The 21059-nt window shown below is 40.7% G+C and overlaps 1 protein-coding gene across 13 annotated transcripts in view; it reads left to right on the plus strand.

The window, feature by feature from the left end:
* CCDC170 (coiled-coil domain containing 170) overlaps positions 1-16681 on the plus strand; it is a 90644-nt gene extending 73963 nt beyond the window's left edge. For 12 of the 13 annotated variants that reach the window (XM_081530280.1, XM_081530279.1, XM_081530276.1 and 9 more), the window contains 3 exons: positions 1804-2046; positions 11665-11901; positions 14053-16681. In XM_081530280.1, coding sequence (XP_081386406.1) covers positions 1804-2046; positions 11665-11901; positions 14053-14253 — 681 coding nt within the window. In that variant the 3' untranslated portion in view covers positions 14254-16681. Of the gene's footprint in view, positions 1-1803; positions 2051-11664; positions 11902-14052 lie in introns of all 13 variants that reach the window. The other variant, XR_014065504.1, reaches the window with a different exon arrangement.
* The last annotated feature ends 4378 nt before the right edge of the window (positions 16682-21059 follow it).

Below are 21059 nucleotides of genomic sequence, written 5' to 3' on the forward strand. Positions count from 1 at the left end.
AATGAATGGGCGAAATGGATAAAAACATAATTATTAGTTATATAATTATTGGCATTGGGGAAAGAAAGAGGAAAACACAGATGTATCCTTAGAATAGTTCTTAGGAGAAAATTCTATGGTAGAATTATTGTGTATAGGCTGCTTAATGACTCACATCTGGGTTCTCAATTTGGCTCCACCAAGCTGTATGACATTAGGCAAATTAGATACCTTTCTGTCTTCATTTCCTCATATTTAAGATGGGAATGATACCTATCTCGTGATGTTAATTTTTTAAAAACAGCATTTTTGAACTCTCAGTTCATAGAAGATGCTCTATTCATATATGATCTCCATTTATGGTATCTTAAGGACTATTTTATAAAAGAAAGCAGACAACCCCTATTACCATCAGAGACATGAAACTGAGCTGCAGTTCTTTCTGAAGTTCTCAGATAATTGATTTTTCCTCAATATCCAATGCTATTCTTTCTTAAGTGTTGTATAATTATTAAAATGACCAGTGTACAGAATTTACCAGGGTAAATTTGCAATAGAGTGGAACTTGACATGAAGAAGCTCAGGGAAGGGAGGTTAGTTACAGAAATACTAAAAGAACCTTGTTAAAAAAGGATGTGGGCATGGACATTGCTTGTCACTGTTCGGCAAGATATTTAAGCCCGTATTTCACAAAGTTCTTCACACTTTCAAACAGTTTACTAATGCAGATTATATAATTGGATAAAATGGGATGGTTTTTAGCTCTAATATTCTATATTTCTACACGATTCCAATTTTCAGTGTCTGTAATAGATAAATGAGGTTCCTGTACTTAATATTCCACTCACTAATTGTGACATGTGAAGACCAAGAGGATTTTTTTTCTCCTTCTAGAGTCCGTAATCTTTGTCTAAAAAACATTTCAATTTCTTTCATTAAGTTTGACTATCAATGCTAAGTGCCAAGTGCAGACCTTGTTCAGCTTGGTTTGAGGTTGGTATTGGTCTGGTGTATAATAAAGACACCAATGAAATAACACCTTCTTGAAGGTGAATTAACACCTATTTCTAAAATCTTCAATATATAAATAAAGCTTTCCTCAAAATCTCCTTCATGTAGCTTATTTTAAAAACATATCAAATCCCATGTTTGGTGCCACTCAACCTATTTCTAAATGGTTGAAATTAATTGGTCTGGGTATTCATGTGCTAATTTGCACTGTATCTTCTTTCAGAAAAGACCAGTGTGAGCATAGTTGTCATGGGGTGTTGGAGAGGATTTTGTCTGTTTTATTATGTTCTGCTCTTGATAAGCTCATTTTAGTAGTTTTAAAAGTAATTTTACATTTTTATTATGATGCACATCATGTTGGAGGGAATGGGACATTGAAAGCCTACTCCTTGGTGCTTTTTCTGTGGCTCTTTTGTCTCATACTTTGCAGCTACCAAATTACTTCTTGGAAAAATAGGGATTAAAAAAATGCAATCAGGAAAAGGAATCCAATAACCTTTTTTTGATGGTTTACAAATTAGTCTTATTGAAGTGTAGATAAAGATCAATATTATCTGAGGAATTCATTTATATTTACTGACTGTTCAATGATTATTTAAAAAAATCCCTTGGGGAGGGAGGTAGGAGGGAGGTTCAAGAGGAAGAGGACGTATATACACCTATGACCGATTCATGTTGATGTTTGGCAGAAACCAACGCAATACTGTAAAGCAATTATCCTGCAATTAAAATTAAATAAATTAAAAAAAAACTAAAAAATAAATGAATGGAATTTCACAGCTAAAAAAAAAATCCTTTTTTGCATCAAACCAGCTAAAGACTCAGAAGGAAAGATTGGAGAGCAAAGAGCTGCACATGAACCTCCTCCGGCAGAAAATAGCCCACCTGGAGCAGGAGAAGCAGGTGCGCTCAGCTGTGATGGTGGAGAGGGACGAGGCCAATGTCACCATAAGAAAGCTGCAGAAGAAGGTGGAGAGGCTGCAGAAAGAGCTGAGTGTGTGTCGAGAGCTGAACACTGAGCTCAAAGCCAAACTGGCTGACACTAATGAACTTAAGGCAAGTGCTCAGCTGTATTTTCTTGTCATTGTTTGTGTTTCCATAAAAATTTATGCAAAAGAGTGACAGCCTTATAAGGGACACACTAGAAAAAGAAAGCTGAAAGCTTTCTCTGATTTTCTAGAGCTGTGAGAAAAATTTCACAGATCAGCAGAGTAGATCAATTTCATGTCTCTTCAATATCTGAAATGAAGCCATCTATAGTTGCTGAATGAAAAATCAAGACAAAAAGGGGTGACGTGATGTATAGAAAATAAAAACATTTCTTCAAAGTGTGGGTGACTATGATATTAGGAATCATATAGACATTTTTTTTTTTTTGCATTGACATTTGGTTAGAGAAGATGAGAAAATGAATATACACAAGTGTTCACTGAGAAGGATCAAATGGCTGTAGGGTGTGTATTAGGCTGTGGGATGTTGTCACACCAAGCAGGGAAGAAGGCAGACAGGTTGGGGCCATGTGCTTCCTGGATTCGAGGTCTTTGACTTCTAATGAGTATAGAGAAGAATGAAATGAAAACTTAGGATTTAATAAAAATATTCAAATGTCACGTGTGTGTGCCCCTGGCAATAACATGTTAACTTCATATACACTGGCATCCCTGGCAGGTACACATGTCTTGCATACTGGTAACAGTGACGTCCTTCCTCTCTGCAGATGAGGGCTCTGAAATGGAATGTTTCTGAGTCTGGAGACAGATCAGTTGGGAAAAGGAATCTGGAATGAAGCCAGCAGTTGAATCTGTGTAGCAGAACCATATCTTAGGGCATAGTTCCCACACGATTTTCCCTTCTGAGTCATTAGTTTTCCCCCCCTCCCTCACCAAGCCCTTCTGGCCTCAGAACGAGGTAGTTAAACAGAGGCTTGTTTCCCTAGAGAAGGGAAGGGCAGACATAGCCCAGGGGAAGGGACACATTTGAATGTAAAGAAAGGAGAAGCTAGGGAAAGCATCTGATGGGGTCCCTGGGTGAGAAGAAGGTGTCGGAGGTTAAGTATCCTGGACACCCCGCTCACACCTTGAAATTGACCTTTAGGGTGTGCGTCTGGTGGGTGTGGGGAGAATCCCTGACGTCAGCATGCAGTTGCTCCCACCCTGGCTGGCAGGGGCTGCAGGAGTGTTGGGGCAGGGGGCCTAGACTGCACCCATTCCAGAGCCTGAGGCTCCATTTGCGCCCATGGGGAATATGGAAGGTGGCTAAAGATGCGAGAGGGACAGCGTGCTGTGGGAGCAGGCGGGGGTGATTCTCTCAAGTGACGGACACAGTGGCCGCCATCAGAGGCTCTGGGGCAGATCTCCTAAGCCGTGATCCTGGCTAAGTGTAGTGAGAGTGGCCATAGGACGCCTGGCTCAAGACAACCCTGTGAACCAGAAGCGTTGGGTTAAGAGGAATCATCTTAGCTGTAGCAGAGAGCGGAAGGAGTAAGAGAGAGCGGAAGCAGGAAATGGAAACTGAGGGCTATGTCTGTAGAGTCTGTTCCCGTTTGGTCTCAGTGACTTTGACCTTAGGTCTTCATCATTTTTTCACTGTGTTATTTGTAATTATTTACAAGTGTCTTTCCACTTAACATTTTCACAAGAAAGCCTGATTCTCATAATGAAGTTTTGCTCTTCGGATGATGTGATTATACAACTTGTGGTTCTGGTCACTGTGGCTGGCTTGAGAATTTCCAATTCCAGCATCAACATTGTAAGCAACGTTTTCAAATATGGAGCACACACCACTGGTGTATGCACAGTGCTTCTAGGTGGTACAGGATGGGGTGTTATATAATGTTCAATCCTTAAGTGAAAAATGAGTTCCCTTCAATTTTTCTTTCAATTCTTTCACCATCAAGGAGAAAATCTTAATTAGAGGTAATTACGTCCTATAACATGTTCTGATCTACCTTTTAAACAAAAATAAGCTTTATACTCAGTGCTGAGTACCAGCTCCAGTGGATCGGCTGTGCTGTGCTGTGCTTAGTCGCTCAGTCGTGTCCGACTCTTTTCGACCCCAGGGACTGTAGCCACCAGCTTCCTCTGTGCATGGGGATTCTCCAGGCAAGAATACTGGAATGGGTTGCCATGCCCTCCTCCAGGGGATCTTCCCACCCCAGGGATTGGACCCAGGTCTCCACATTGCAGGTGGGTTCTTTATCATCTGAGCCACCAGGGAAGCCCCTCAGTGGATCTGGGACCCACCCAAATCCAGGATGATTTCACCTTGAGCTTCTTATCTTAATTACACCTGCAAAGGCCTTTATTACAAATAAGATGACGATCTGAGGTTCTGGTAGACATATTTTTTGCAAGGGTGGGTGGGGACACTCTTATTCAATTAAGAATTAATTTCACCATTTATAGACGGTCAATCCAAAGCAATCATTTGGACTACATTTCTATGTGTTTTATTTTAAAAATTGAGATAGAAATTACATGCTATAAAATTCACTCTTTGAAAGTACAAAGTTCAGTAGTTTTTGGTATAATATATTGACAAGGTTGTACAACTATCCCCATTCCCTAATTCTAGAATTTATCTATTATCCACACACACCCCCCAAAAAAACCCCCAAGAAACAAAACTCCATATTCATCCTTTCCTCAAACTCTGTAAATCAATAATCTACTTTCTGTCTCTATGATGATTTAGTTGCTAAGTCATGTCTGACTCTTGAGACCGCACATACTGTAGCCTGCCAGGCTCCTCTGTCCATGGGATTTTCCAGGCAAGAGTACTGAAGTGTGTTGCCATTTCCTTCTCCAGGAGATCTTCCTGACCCAGGGATTGAACCTGGGTCTCCTGCATTGCAGGCGGATTCTTGACTGATTGAGCTACTGTCTCTGTGGATTTGCCCATTCTGGACATTTCATATAAATGGAACCATATAGTATGGAGCCTTTTGCCTCTGGCTTCTTTCACTTTTCAAGGTTCACCCATATTGTGATCAGTACTTCATTCCTGTATTAATCAGAGTTCTCCAGAGAAACAGAACTAATTGAATGTGTACACACACACACACACAGAGATTTATTTTAAGGAAGTGACCCACATAATTACGGAAGCTGGCAAGTTCAGAATCTGCAGGATGAGCCAGCAGGCTGGAAACCCAGGAAGAGCCAGTCCAAAGACTGTCTGCTGGAAGAGTTCTTCTCTTGCTTCAGAGGAAGTCAGTCTTTTTGCTATTCAGGCCTTCAACTGATTGGTTGAAGTCCACCCACATTATGGAAGGGAAATGTTAATCTTACGCTGAAACTCCCTCACAGAAAATTCGTGATAATGCTTGACCAAATATCTTGACCTTGTGGCCCAGTCAAATTGACACATAAACTTAACCATCACATTTCTTTTTAATGGCTGAATAATATTCCATTGTTTGGACATACTATGTTTTGTTTATTCAGTATCTGATGGACATTTGTATTATTTACATTTTTTTTTGTTTATGATGAATAAATCTGCTTTGAACACTTGCATGCCAGTTTTTTTTTTTAATGTATTTCTATGTCCATTGCAAAACATGGTTGAAGACTTTGACTCCTAGGTTACTCAAACCTTCCTTTTAAAGACCTATATATTAAATTTCCTCTTGAATTCTAGACCAGGGAAAAGCAGACCTTTCCAGATAAGTTACTAAATTTTAGTTTAGCAGGCAAACATGAGTATTGTAGAAATCCCTTTTTGAAAGAAAAAGTCTTGTCTAGATTTCCCCTTCCTGTGTTGAGCCAGAGTAATTTTATTTTAATATTGCTTACATATGTACAAATTTAATACTATATAGAAATTTCTTAATCTCATTACATTTTTACCACTATAAAATCCAAATCAATTTAGAAATCAAGACAAAGTGTAAAACTAGAATTTAAAAATGGGCAATATTGAGGACGTCCCTTGTGGTCCAGTGGCTAAGACTCTCCTCTCCCCATGCATGGGCCTGTCAGATCCTGGTCGATCCTTATTCAATCCCTGGTCAGATAACTAGATCCAACATGGCACAGCTAAAGATCCCGAGTGCCACAGCTAAGACCTGGTGCAGCCAAATAAATAAATATATATTTAAAAGTGGGCAATATTAATTCACTATGCTAGATTTTATTTCACTGAAATCACCATTACTAAGAACGCATAGTACCAATTGCTTGTGTGTGGTATGGGCTCCTTTGGTTCTGACATGTGGACAGTTTATGTTGTCTTAGAGCAAATTATTAATTCACAGAGTGAATTATTCTCCTGTGTGCCTTTATGTTGCTGCTGCAGATGCTTTGTTTGTACATATATCGTGACACAGTTTGGCCTCCACTTGGCATGAACACATTATTTATGTATTAACTCTACCTTTGCTCTTTCTTCATTAACCTAGGATAATTAAAGTTGTGTTACTAATTGGCAGAAGCGTAGCCTTATGCACCAATACAAATGCAGGGACTGAAACAGGTGGCAGGACTCCAGTTCTCTGCATAACTCATGAAATGCCAGTTGCTTCATAGCTGGTGCGAGTTATGATTAGTTTCAGCTGAAAAGGCTGAAACACACAATAGTGGCTTGGTCAGGAGAGATGTTCGCTGCTTTCTCACTGAAAGGAAGCATGGACGTAGTCATTCCGTGTTTAGGAGGATAGCTTCATGGTCATCACTAATCCTGGCTTGTTCTCTCTGCTTCACCATCCAGGCAATAACTTTCCTCCTCAAGACCACCTCTTAGGGCAAGCTAGCTACCTGGGCTCTGCCTCATTCCAGGCACAAGGCAGGAAGTAAGGTGGAAGGACACCCAGTATGCCACTTTCCAGGAACAGTAAAACACTTCTTAGTCTTCATTGGCTGGAACTTAGTCCCTGGAGCTCACTTAGATGAAGTCAGCCTGAGAGATGGGTCTTTATTCTGGGGAGTAATAAAAAAAGGAAGACCAGATATTCAGTGGAGAGCTTTCAGACTGTACCACAGGACACAATCTTAGTAGAGAGCTGTGGCCAAAAATCAGTAGTCAGATAACCAGAAACTAGTGGAAAACAACCATTATCTTCTTGTAGTCTCTCAAGGACACAATCAAAGGGGATAAGAGTCTTCAGCCACCAGCTAAGTTCTCATCTGCTTACTGACTCTGCTTCCCATGCTCCTCCCACACTTCAGAATGCTCTCCAATCCAGCCTTAGTTTATTTTTTTAGTGTGGCCTTAGTTTATTTTTTTTCCCCTAACCTACCAATCGTGAACTGAGCTCTGATTATGTTGACTCATTGACCTTGAATTGCTCTGGACTCACCCAGCTTTGAAGGTGTGCCTCAAGCAGAACATGTGAGAAAGGACCTCCTGGATGAGGTGGGGGAGTAGAGGTGAACTCAGCCTGCAAAGTGGAACAGCTTCCTATGATTTCTGCTACAGTTCCCTCCTAGCAAAATCTCTGGGGTTCTTTGCAGAGGGATGCAGCATCCCTAGGCAACCCTTCTCCTCTGCTGTCCCACCCCCTTTAGAGAGTGCCTGTACAGTGCAGGGCTTCTGCAGGATCCTATTTTTTGTTTGTTTAAACTTTTAATTTTGTATTGGAGTATAGCCGATTAACAATGTTGTGATAGTTTCAGGTGAACAGCAAAGGGACTCAGCCATACATATACGTGTATCCATTCTCTCGCAAAATTTTGTTCCATCCAGTCTAACACATAACATTGAGCAGAGTTCCATGTGCTATACAGTAGGTTCTTGTTGGTTATACATTTTATATATAACAGTGTGTACATGACCTTCCCAAAGTCCCTAATTATCCCTTCCCTCCTGGCAACCCTAAGTTTGTTCTCTGTCTATGAGTCTCTTTCTGTTTTGTAAGTTCGTTTGTATTGTTTCTTTTTTGATTCCACATGTAAGGGATGTCATGCAATATTTCTTCTCTGTTTGACTTACTTTACTCAGTATGATCATCTCCAGGTCTATCCATGTTGCTGCAAATAGCATTCCTTCTTTTTTTTTTTGTAACTGAGTAATATTCCATTGTATACATGTACCACATCTTTATCCATTCCTCTGTTGAAGGACATTTCTTGGCTATTGTAAACTGTGCTGCAGTGAACATTGGGGTGCATGCATCCTTTTGGATCATGTTTTTCTCCAGATATATGCCCAGGAGTGAGATTGCAGGGTCATATGGTAGATCTATTTTTAGTTTTTTAAGGAATTTTTATACTGTTCTCCATAGTGGCTATAACCTTAGGGTCCTATTTTCCATACAGTCTCCAGAAAACCCTCCAGGTGAAGGTTGTAGATCCTCTCTCAGATTCAACAGATCAGATTTTAAATTTAATCACCTTCTCTTTCAGGGCCTTTGGCCCTTGTAACACAAGACAGAATCATTCACCAGATTTGAAATCCTTTTCCTCCAGGAGGCAGATGCCAGATACTTTATTCACCGGAAGGGAAACAGTCTCAGTGTGATCCATCCTAGCTGGGGTCTGCATGGTGCTTCAGTCCTGTTTATGACCATCTCAGATCCACTGGGAAAAACTTAGGGACACAGACTCTCACTGAACTCTGGGCTGGCTCTGAGAAGCTCCCTTAGTTGGATTAAGAAACCCATTTGCCCCGCTCCCCTCCCAGCAATCTTGTTTGACTTAGGAGGCTGAGAACGCCTTCCCAAAGTTGGCTCCCAGTTCTGTCCTGGTGGTTTGGCTTGGACTCTGTAACTTGCTCCCTGACAACAGGAATTCAGGCAGCCCTCAGGACTGTGATAAAGTCTCATATTTTTGAGAAATTCTTGGCTATAAATTCTTCTCATTAGGACTTGATTTACGTGCTTCTAACTCTCCAAGCGGTGTTCCATCTCTTTTGGTAGATGGCCCACTGTAAATGTTTTTTCCAAGCTGAGCAGAAAGGCTGAATATATCTCCTCTGCTGTTAACACAACGTTTTTAATTCCATGTAGTAATCCCAGAAACTTCTCTCTTTACCCCATATTTTCTCTGCAGCCCTGAGATTGTTGGCACATGAAGGGGATCTCTGTGTTTAAAGGGAGATCACTTTGTTTTAAGGTTTATACTGATTTCGCCCATCTAACGTCCCCTATTTGTAAAATATTTGAAAAAATACAGAATGTATTTTTAGAGCTCTTGTTCATATAATTTATAAATAAATGTACATATAATATTCAAAATTTTTTACTGATAGGATACTTTATACATGCCTCAATCGTGCCTGGGAAAGCTCCCTTCTCAAGTTTTTATTTTGAAAAATTTCAAACATATAGAAGAGTTGCAAGAATAGCATAACAGACATTCTTCTACTGTTCATGTAGATTGTTAACATTTTACTGATTGTTATCTTTTGCATAATGAGAGACAAAGACAGAGAGAAGAATCATTTGAGAGTACACCATGACACTTCATGCCTAAATACTTCCCAGGTATCTCTTAAGAACAAGAGAATTCTTCTGTGTGACTATAATAAAATAGCTACACTCAGGAATCAACACTGAGACACTATTGTAGTATACTGGTACTAATTTACCGTCTATATTCAAATACGGGTTTTGATAACTTGGAGTTCATGAATGATCTCCAGGGTCAGCCGCATTTCCTTGTCTCAAGTGCTTGCTCTACTGCAGCTATTTCATTGACTAGAAGGCTGACTTAGAACCCCTTCCCCTTGCAGTTGCTTTTATTTCCTCCATGTTTCCCAAACTATAGCAGTTGTTCTTACACCTTCTCAATTGCAAGTCCCACAGCAGCTGTCAGTTTCCCAAGAGATTTCCTCTCTCCTTCACGAAACCAGTTCAAAAATGTTGAACTTGTACAAGCATGTCTGCCATCAACTTCCTCTCTGCCTGGAAAGGAATTTAGTTTTTTAAGCTCTGTGTGTGTGTGTGTGTGTGATGGTAGGTAAAAACAAGTTTCCAGTTTAGGCATTTGACTCAAGCTTTCTCAGTTTAATGACGTCACCCAGACAATATAAATCTGATGATTTTCCATCTGGACATACCAAACAGGCACTTTTCTTCCATAGCATGTCATAATCCAATCTGAGAATAGCTTCTACCATTCCTCTGGCTTTCCAGAAGTGTTGGAGGACTCTTCAGAGTTTAGGTCAGGTCAGCTTGTGCTCCTTACGCCATAATTCTGGAACTCAGTCTCTGTGAAGATGCACTCTAACCCCAAGACTCGGTCAAGATTTTAATCTCTGACGGTAGCGTCCAAATGCAGTCTAGGGAAATCACAACAATCTCAAAATCTCTCAGCAATAAACAATCAGCCGTCCAACAAACTAAACGATAGTTGTTGCTTTATTATTGTTACTCAAAAAAAAAATAGAAGAAGAAAAAAGAGAAAACCAAAGGAGGATTTCATTCATCAAGAGTGGCACTATTTTAAAGCATCTTTTTCCCATTTCTCTCTCTTTAGTTTCCTCCCTACGTGGCATGCCACATCTCCTTACAAGTCCCTCTTCCATCCTCCCAAATTTCTTCCAAGAGTAGTTTTTGCAGCCTACTTAACAGAGACTCTTTCCATTCCTCTTTCAGTAGATCAGTTTAGTCTCTCAGGCTTTCTTCTTCCCTGACACTCTCCCCATTATTCAGCTTCACCCAAGGAACCACAGGATGGGAGTAGATGCAGGAAGAAATTATCCTTCCTTCTTAGGAAAGAAGGGATGTAATGAAAGGGGAAGGGAGGAGACAGCACACACTCATTACTTGGTATCTTTTATTTTTATTACTTTCAGATGTTACCTTTAAATGATTTTCAGCAAACTTGAAACACAAATTCTTGCTTTTTCTTGGAGACTATGACTGTAGGCCTTGTCTGAACTGTTAGGAGGCTCAGAATGAAATTCAGAGCTCTGCTAGTCTTTCTGCTTTGCTCATCCCATATGCACTTCTTGATTTATTTCAAAGGAATTTCTTTTGATTCTTTTTAGAGGCTTCTTTGTAAATATACTTTCTGATATCAGTTTTATCAAGATGTAGTTTACATACCATAAATCTCACTCTTTTAAAAGTGTACAATTCAGCAGTTTTTAGTATATTCACAGAATTGTGTAAACATCACTGCTATCTAATTTCAGAATATTTTCATCACCCCAAAAAAGAAACTCTGTATCTGTCAGCAGTTACTCTTCATTCTCTACTCCCACCAGCCCCTGGCCTTTTCTGGATCTTTCATATAAATGGAATCATACAATAAGTGGTCTTTTGTGACTGACTTTTTTCTCTTAGCATAATGTTTTCAAGGCTCATCCGTATAGTAATATGTATCAGTACTTCGTTCCTTTTTATTGCTGTATAATACTCTATTGTATGGACATACCACATCTTCTTTATCTACTCATCCATTAATGGATATTCAGGCTATTTTCACTTTTTGGTCATTACGAATAGTGCTATTAGAAACATTCATGCATAGGTTTTGTGTGGGCATAAGTTTTTAGTTCTCTTGGAAATATGCATCTTGGAGTGGAATTGCTGGGTCATAGGTCAACTCTGTGTTTACAGTTTGAAAATGGGCTAACTGTTATTCACAGCAGTTACATCATTTTGCATTCCATTATTTATTTATTAAAAAAGTTGTTAAATGAATTTCATTGACTTCTGGTTTGTCTTGTTTATACAATTTTCCTAAATAAACGCAGACAAAATTATTAGCATTCTCTTTGACTTCTTAGATTAAAACTTTGGAACAGACCAAAGCCATTGAAGACCTAAATAAATCCAGAGACAAACTGGAAAAGATGAAGGAGAAAGCTGAGAAAAAGCTGCTGTCTGTCAAGTCAGAACTGGAGACTACGGAGCATGAGGCTAAGGAGAATAAAGACAGGGCCAGGAACATACTAGAAGTTGTAACCAGTGAAATGAAGACACTAAAAAAATCTCTGGAAGAAGCAGAAAAGAGAGAAAGGCAGGTGGGTAGAAATCTGGTGCTGAAACCTTATTTTGGAAAGATAGGACAATTCAAAAGCATGATAATTATTCATGTATTTCTTTATAACCATTTAATCAGGCTTTCTCATAATTCCAACATATCTATATCTGCCCTCTCCCATCTTTTTGGCATCAAAACAACCATTATGATTTACCTCTCTAAGAAAAGCAATTCACCTTTTAATGGCACGAATTGTAGCAAAGAAAAAGACATTCTTATCAAAGCCATGGAAAGCCTATGAAAAGCCAGATTTTGGCTATGGTGAGTTTTTTTTTTTATTATGTTTGCTGATTGCCTCTGAAGTTCGCATTATCCCAGATCTTCTAACATTATCCAGGGCTTCAGCCTCAGGAGGGAAGTTTTATCTCCAGCAGAGATCAGTTGCAGGAAACGGTCCCAAATCACAAACAGTGGCACCCAGACCCAATGGCCGGCCGAGCCCAGATGTAAACCATAAAACAGAACTTGTGCGCCCGCTGGGTGCAAGGCAGGGTGTTATCTGGTGAGCCCATCAGGAGGTCAGGCAAAAAGAAACATGTCCTGGGCAGCCTGACCCCTGCTTTTGGCTTTCATCTCACTCGCTCTCTGCAGCCCAGAAGGGCACAGTGAGGTCTCTGATCCCAGGATATATTTTCTCTTTAGCAGCCTCTGCTTTGGCTCATGTGTCAGGCAGAGTTGAGGAAGGCCAAACTCCAAGAGTGAGTGGTCTCAGTGGGAACGTCTCAGCATTTAATAGCTTTGCCCATATTCAGAAGGGTGGAAAAGTTTGAGGAAAGCTTTTTCACTGGGGAGATTAGGCTGGAGAGAGTGTTTGGCTTCCTATGTTGGACTCAGCATAGGAAGGGGCTTGGGAAGAGAATGAGCACGTGGAGATGATGTCTGGACGACACTTCTCCTGGAGGAACATCTGTCTTTGGATTGGTTCACACCTTTTCGGAAATGGGAGGGGTCATCTGGCTATCTCTAGTTGATCTACTCCTGCTTTTGCCTAGAATCACAGCAACTAGTCTATGAGAATTGAAGGGGTATAACTCACATGTTGTCTATCTTCTCTGGCCCCAAACTCCCATTTTTCCTTTTGTGATGGACAAATAATTGTCCCAGAGGGTGCAATGTGCTGTAAGATGGCAATCTGTGTGATGTGATTTGATCAACACTTAGAAGTCCTCCATATTCATCAGCTCATACTTCTTCTGCCGTTGGTTCTTCCTTTAGTTGAAGAGGTTCATTGCCCAGTTAATGCCCTAGTGCATAAGCATTTATCTTGTGACAGACTCAACCACAGCAACAATTGTAAAGCATTTCTTAGTATGCAGAACACATACACAGTCGACTATCATTTCATTTGATCTGAATTTCAGAACAGGCATGGGAAGTAGGAAGGTAAGTTGCTCATTCACCCTGGAACTGAGAAAATGAAATCTTATCAAGGCCAGAGTCTCATTTATAGTTGCTGAACTGGGCTTCTTGATTTGGTAGCCGATACCACATTAACTGGTAGCTCAGACAGTAAAGAATCTGCCTGTAATGCAGGAGACCCAGGTTTGATCCCTGGGTCAGGGAGATCCCTGGAGAAGGAAATGGCTATCCACTCCAGCATTCTTGCCTGGAGAATCCCATGGATAGAAGAGCCTGATGGGCTACAGTCCATGGGGTCCCAAAGAGTCAGACAGAAGTGAGTGACTTTACTACTACTACCACATTAATTGGCTCATCATAAAAGTGGTTATCTAGAGGGTGGGATGGAGTAGGAGGTGGGTGGGAGGCTCAGAAGGGAGGGGACATACACATACCTATGGCTGATTTGTGTTGATGTATGGCAGAGGCCAACACAATATTGTAAAGCAATCGTCCTCCAATTAAAAGTAAATAAAAAGAAAAGTGGTTATGAAATTGCTGAAAGTTGGTGTCTGAAAGGACTTTAGAGGTAATTTTGCAGGCTAGCCTCCTCCACCCCTCCCTCCTTCCTTCTTCTTCATCTTTTTATAAATGAGAGAATTAACTGAAGAGTAAATAATTAGGCTAGCTCATGCAGATGTGGGTTTTCCACAGGTGTTTGGATTGCATTTGATCTGGCAGTGTTGCTGCAATCTGTTCCTCTCGATTCATGTGGTTCTATTTGCTATTGCAGCTGGTGGACTTCAGGGAGGTGGTTTCTCAGATGCTGGGCTTGAATATGAAGAGTCTTACTCTTCCTGACTATGAAATCATCACATGTCTGGAAAGACTGATCCATGCACACCAACATCACTTTGTCACCTGTGCCTGCCTCAAAGATGTGACTGCAAAGCAAGACAGGCCCCCACAAGGCCACTTACAACTTCTTCACTGAACACTGTATCTCTTGAGGGAGGTGGAGATGATGAGAGATAGGACGCAATTATTAATTTCATAAATTCTGCAATCCTTTGAAATTTGATCAGTGTGTGAATATTGCATTCTCTGATGATACTGCAAGAATTCATCATGGACAAAAAAGGATCTTAAGAGTGCCATCCTTAGGTAAGTGTTTGGCACTATAAACAACTATTATTTTATTTGCAAGCACTTTGGGACTCAAGACGAATTTTAGTAGATTGCGTATCTAGAACTGGAAATGATGGTAGGGAATGAACATTTATGTGGTATCTATTATGAGTCGGGGATTCCACTACCCACTTTAATTCTCATAATAATAATGTGAAGAAGCTGTAATGTTTTTATTTTATAACCTCTCTGAGGCTCAGAAGGAAGGAAAGGAAAGGAAAGGAAGGAAAAGAAGGAAAACATCCTTACAATCAAGGATTGAAGCCCCAAAGTGACTGAGATTTATAAGTGTAACCCATATGATTTCTTCAAAAAGCCATATACCTAATTATTTGAATGAAACACACCCAAGTCTGAGGTCCTGTTAAAAAAAAAGTACCTCTTTTAAATGTTGCAACTACATCACATATGGTGGTAATTTTCAATGTTTGAACAGAGCTGAGCTCTGTACTTGAAAAATAAAAACTTTAACGTAAAATACCTAGAAGATAAAGAAAATCTACACAGTTTATCACCAATATATCAAATGTAAGGGGCTTTGCTGGTAGTTCAGGTGGTAAAGAATCTGCCTACTATGCAGAAGACCCAGTTTCGATCCCTGGGTGAGGAAGATCCCCTGGAGAAGGAAATGGCAACCCATTCCAGTAATTCTTGCCTGGAGAATTCCATGGACAGAGGAACCTGGCCAGCAACAGTCCACAGGGTCACAAAGAGTCGGACACAACTGAGTGACACACTTTACTTTTACTTTATATTATACGTACCGACAACAGGGATAACTTTTTCAAGATGAAGATTATATAGTGCATTTCTATTATTTTATATCTTTCCTTTAAATTTCTGTTTCACAAATATTTTTCCAGGAAACCATATTCTTAGCTTCCCAAGAAAGACATGTTTCTCTTTGGGCAATATTCTTATTTCTTTCCTCCCCCCAAAAATTTTTTTTTTACAATCCCTTAACAAAGCACGAACATCTAATTAAAGGAAAAGGAAGAAAATAGATTATACCCAAAAATTAAGAGAAAATGAAGACTCTAGAAGAAAGGAAATGAGTTTCACAGTTTGGATGACAGCTGACGTAGAGGGAGCGTGACCAAGGGACTCTGCTGAGGGATGAGTCATCTCTGCCTGGCTTTCTCCATCACATGCATTTTGCTATTGCACAGCCCTGACTGAGGACACGGACCAGGTCTGTGGGAGAGGTAGCTGTGTATTCTCCCCGGGGAAGGTCTGAGGTCTCTAGAGATGCCTTCCCGTGCTCTGGAACACATTCACTGCAGTGGAGAAGGTGACTTCACTCTTTGGGTCCTAGGGGGATGGAAGTGCTGAGTGGTTCTGCTACAACCAGGCCACAGAATGCAGTCTGCTGAGGGGTACGAGGAGCAGGTCCAGGGCAGGGGGAGATCAGTTTTTGTACATTCACTCTGTTTTCATTTTCCAAATACACTCTTTGATGAATGTCATTTATTTTCTCTGTAAGTTTCCTTTCTACACTCTTCAAAGGTACTTTTAACAACATCACTTTAAAAACATAAACTGTGTTATATTATTTTTCCACTTGATTTATTAATTCTATTCATTAATTCTATTTCTATACTCATATAAGGGATTAAAAGGGTCTGGAGTGGTTAGTACTGTACTTTCTCTTTATCATGCAGAATTACATTTCATTTATCCAAATAGACATTTATACAATATTTCCAATATATAACTCAAGCACAGATACAATCATCTTTAATACACATAGAAATATTTAAAATGTTTGAATATAATCTTTAGGAATTTCTGGTGGAAAGACTACATCTACATGGGATAAGGAAAATAAATTCTGTCTGTGTACATATGCCCACATGCACAGTAGGCATGTGTCATTTGGACACATGGACAACTTCTTTAGTAAAGCTATTACCCTCCTTGTTGAAGTGCCAGCTGGTTGTTGTCCTTCCCTCTGTGGCTTCATTCCAGAGTTGGCAGGCCCACTTCATAAAATTTTGCGTTAGATTTTGTTCTTCTGTAATATCCATGTATATTTTATGTTGTCCAATAAAATGCATTAGTGTGATGTGATTTTCTCAATAGCGTGTTAAAATATTTAACGTTAACTATTCTACTGAATCACTTGACTGGTAATTGCTACTGAGGTTGTTATTCTGGTCACTGTCTGAGGCATTTGAATGTATGCATAGAATATCTCAATTAGGAAAAATAAATTTAAACCTGATCCATCTAAATTTCCAGTTTTACTTTGTCTTACAGATGAACAGTGAGTGATTCAAGGACACAGAGTGGTAGGTGGAAAAGCTGTTAAAGAATGTCTACGTTATTGATATTGTAGTCATATTTAGGGCTTAGAAATGGAGCCTAATTTTCACTGGGGAAGCATCTCATGGTTACATAACCTTTGACTGAGAAGGCTCCACCCGCTTTACCCAGTAGCGATCTTATCTCCATTATCACACACCCCGTTAACGTCTCTTCAGCAAGCGGGGTCTGAATGTTTCCCTTTCCTCTCTGCAACCTCTACCCTATTCTTCTTTCACCTTTGTATAATAAGCATCATTCTTTTGAGGCTCCTAACATATGACTTTCTATCCTTATAGCAGCTACCTACTAACATCTTCTCTATTCTTCCTACCTAAGACTGTCAAAATGGTTCAGAGGTGTCTTTTCCACTCCCATCAAGTACTATCTTTGTCTTAGATGACTTTCAAGCCTGTAAAGCAAACCCATGCAACATTCTATCTTTAGTTTCTCGGCCATCTCAGCTCTCATACTTTTACCTCCTTTGTTTCATCCACTCACTTCCTAGACTGAAGATTACAGCAGTGGTAAAGATTCCTCCTGTAACACAGGAGCTGCAGGAGACACTGGTTTGATCCCTGGGTTGGGAAGACCTTCCCTGGAAAAGGAAATGGCAACCAACTCCAGTATTCTTGCCTGGGAAATCCCATGGACAGAGGAGCCTGGAGGCTACAGTCCATAGGGTCACAGAGTCAGACACGACTTAAGTGACTTAGCATGACATGGCACCTTAAGCAGAGAGATTTTGGGGAGCCCTGTGGAAAGATCTAGGGTTAGACTAGCTTCAGCATGGCTAGATCCAGAGATTGAACATTGTCATCTGATTCTTTTTGATTTTATCTATCTTTTGTCTGTGCTTGATTTGTTTGTCTTTGTACGTTGGACTCATTTGCTCCTTCTGGAGATGGTTTCTCTAGGCTGCCAAGAAAGATGCTCATAAACAGTTACAAGATCTTCATAAGTGAGAAACTCAACTGAGAAAGAGAGATTCTCTGCCTCTAACATTCATGGAAGAAATCTCAGGGAATGGTCTGATCATTGCTTCTTAGTCATATACCCACTCCTGAGTCAATCACTGTAGCCAGAAGGATGAGCTCACTGACTTGTACCCATGCCAACCCCTGCAGTGAGGGTGGGGTGAAGCTCCAGGATAATCTGTTCAACAAGAACCACATGTGAAAATAGAAAGTTCCCCAGAGAAAGAGAAGCTGGAAGGACAGACAGCACAATCTATTGCACATGGCCAAATTGAGGACCTTCTAATTACCTAGAACTTCTCCACCTCTGAAATCTTAAATTCTCCAGAGCCTCTTATATCCCAGAACTCCAACTTTTACTCCCAAATAGCTGTTCTTTGCAATCCCTTGGTCCTCATATTTTTCTCGCTACTAGACTTGCTAGTCTTCACTCCATCTGGAGCCAGCCAAGATATTTCCTCAATCATTCTCTTCCTAATACCTTAAACTTCTTGTTCCCTTGCCCTTCTTCCCTTAACTTGGAATTGATCCCAACTAGCAATGTTTTTGCTGCTTTTTCTGCCCCACTGAATGAGACTGGAAATCACGTGAAAGCGCGGCTAAGTGTTATGCCGGATCCACGGCCTTTGATCTCACTTGATCTCTTTGCACCAATTGGTAATCCTTCACCATATTCCTGGTTAGATCTCACTGCCATTTTCCAAAATGACTGTTGCAAATATTCTCCATTCCCTCAAGGCTCTTCCCTTGTGTCCTCCTTCTTCACTGTCCACCAATAATCTTGTTTTCTACTTCACCCAGAAAATAGAAGCCATTACAGAAAATACCTTTAATATCTGATCCTAACAGCCCAGTACATGTGCCCACCCATCCTTGCCTCCTTCTCTCTTCCTGCCTTGGGTTATTCGCTCTGCCTGGCCTCTTATATCTTCAGCAACTTAGCCCTATTAGTTGTTTTCCTCTCTCAACTGTTTTCAACCTCACCATTAGTAGCTTCTTTCCATCAGCATTTGCATATATTCAAATCTCTCTCATCTTAAAAAATGTCACTCCTTCTATTCCACAACTTAGAGCCTTGGTTTTCTCTCTCTCTTCACAGTTGAACCACTTGAAAGTGTGGTTTGTACTGCTGTCTTTCTGGTCTTATGTCCCATTCATGCCATCATCCATGGCAACACGGCTCCTGTCTCCCCTCACCCAGCTCTTACATTTTTTGTTAACAAATCTATTTCTTAAAGTGTTGTCTTAATCTTTTTGAAAGATTTGCTGTAATTGACCAGTTCCTTCTTGAAACATTCTCTTCCATTAACTCCCATACTGTGACATTCAACTCCCTTTTTTTCTGCCTCTTTGGGCGCTTAAGTTAGATTATTTTAAGGTTATCAGATACAAAATGAGAGATTCAAGTCAGGATAAGTGTGGATATAACTGTGAGTGGGAATCTTGACCTCACAGTCAGAACTCAATGGAGTAATCATGCATCCCATCAGCTGGCACAAGTTGTTAATCCAGGCACTGGAGTGCCAGTTTCTGAGTACTGTGCAGCTGCCATGGCTGGATTCTCGTCCCATGAGTGCTGGTGCCCTTTGATGCCACAGTGACTCACCCTCTCCTTCTACTGCTTCTGCCCGTACCGCCATCCTCTTTGTTCTCCTCTCAGCCTTTAGCATCTGCTTCTGCTTCTTCCGGGCTTCCCCTTGTCTCTGTTTTCCAGTACTTCCTGGCTTTTTTGCATATCTTGCCACCTCGGCTCCCACCATCAACTCCTCTCGTTGTCTCTCTCTCTGATTCGCTTCCTAGGGAGAACTTGGTTGGTGTAGTCGGTCACTCTTTAGTATGAGAAGCACGTTTACACAGGGACAAGCCTGTAGATCGGTTTGCTCTCAGATCAGGACCCCATTTCTGGTCTGTGTACTGTGGTCACGGAAGTGGGGTCTCCTTGTCTGTCTCTTGGATGTAAGTGTTCCATCAGTCCTTAGTCTCCTTTCCCCGTACCTTATACACTCTTCCAGTTCATTAGCCACTGGCCTCAGGCAAGTTACTTTTCTCCCTGTGCCTCAACTTCCTCATCTGTAAAATGGGTGTAAAATACCTGCCTGTTATGTGTTGACTTGTGTTCCCCACGCCGAAGATGTTAAAGTCATAACTCTCAGGACCTGTGAAAGACATCTCATTTGGAAATGGAGTCTTTGCAGATGAACAAGTTAAGATGAGGTGGTCAGGGTGGACCTTAATCCAATATGACTGGTGTCTATAAAAAGGGGAAATTTGGACACAGAAAGACAGGCACACAGGGAGAACACCCAGTGAGGATGAAGGCAGAGATTGGGGTGATGCAGCCACAAGCTGAAGAACGCCAAACAGGGCCAGCCCAGTACCAGAAGCTGGGAGAGAAATGTGCAACAGGTTGCTTCTCACAACCCTCAGAAGGAGCTACCCTGCCAGCACCTTGGTTTCATACCTCTGGCCTCCAGAACTGTGAGACAATGAATCCTGTTGTTTAAGCCACCCAGTTTGTGGAATTTTGTTAATGAAGCCCTAGGAAATGAATACACTCTAAGATTGCTGTAAGGAATAAATAATGGAAAGTTTTTAGAAAATATTCTGGAACATGGGCAATACTCAATGCATGTGAATATCACTAAGCAGTTCCTCCAATTCTCATGGCTTTAATGATCATTTATGTGATGATGATGCCAGCTTTTATCTTTCTAGATAAGAACTTTGTCCTGATCTTCACACTGACCTAGGCAGCTGAGTGGTGTGAAGGGGATACATACAGGATTTGAGCAAAACAGACTTGGATTCAAATACAGGCTCTGCTGAGTGACTTGAGCCACTTGATTAAACTCTGAGCACTATGGTGCTTCAGGACTATAATAGGAATAGCAAGAGTAGTTTCCTCATAGAGTCCTTGTAATAGTACAGTGAGTTGACATATTTAAGGTGCATAGCTTGGAACATGGATGTTACAAGAGCTCAATGAATGTGATTATATCCTGTCTGTTCCACCGCCTACCTTCTCCCTCATCTACCCATTATACACCATTAACACCACAGTTGTTTACACATCATTATCTCTTACTCAGTCTCTGCTTTAGTGTTCCTGGCATGAGGCATTGTCCCCTTCCTTCTCCATTGTAGTCTGAGGGATCTCTTAAAAAGTACAAATAGGATCCTATGACTTCTTGCTTTATGCCCATCAATTGTTTTCACTGCTCTTTGGATGGAGGCCAGCCTTGCTGACTCAGCACACAGGGCTCTATTCCTCCCCTACCTCCCCTACCTCTCATACTTTCTATAAAACCATGGTTCCAGTCCCCATAGTGCT

The sequence above is a fragment of the Giraffa tippelskirchi genome, chromosome 9 (assembly GCF_054371585.1).
Source record: "Giraffa tippelskirchi isolate mGirTip1 chromosome 9, T2T-mGirTip1v1.2.pri, whole genome shotgun sequence".
Classification (NCBI taxonomy): domain Eukaryota; kingdom Metazoa; phylum Chordata; class Mammalia; order Artiodactyla; family Giraffidae; genus Giraffa; species Giraffa tippelskirchi.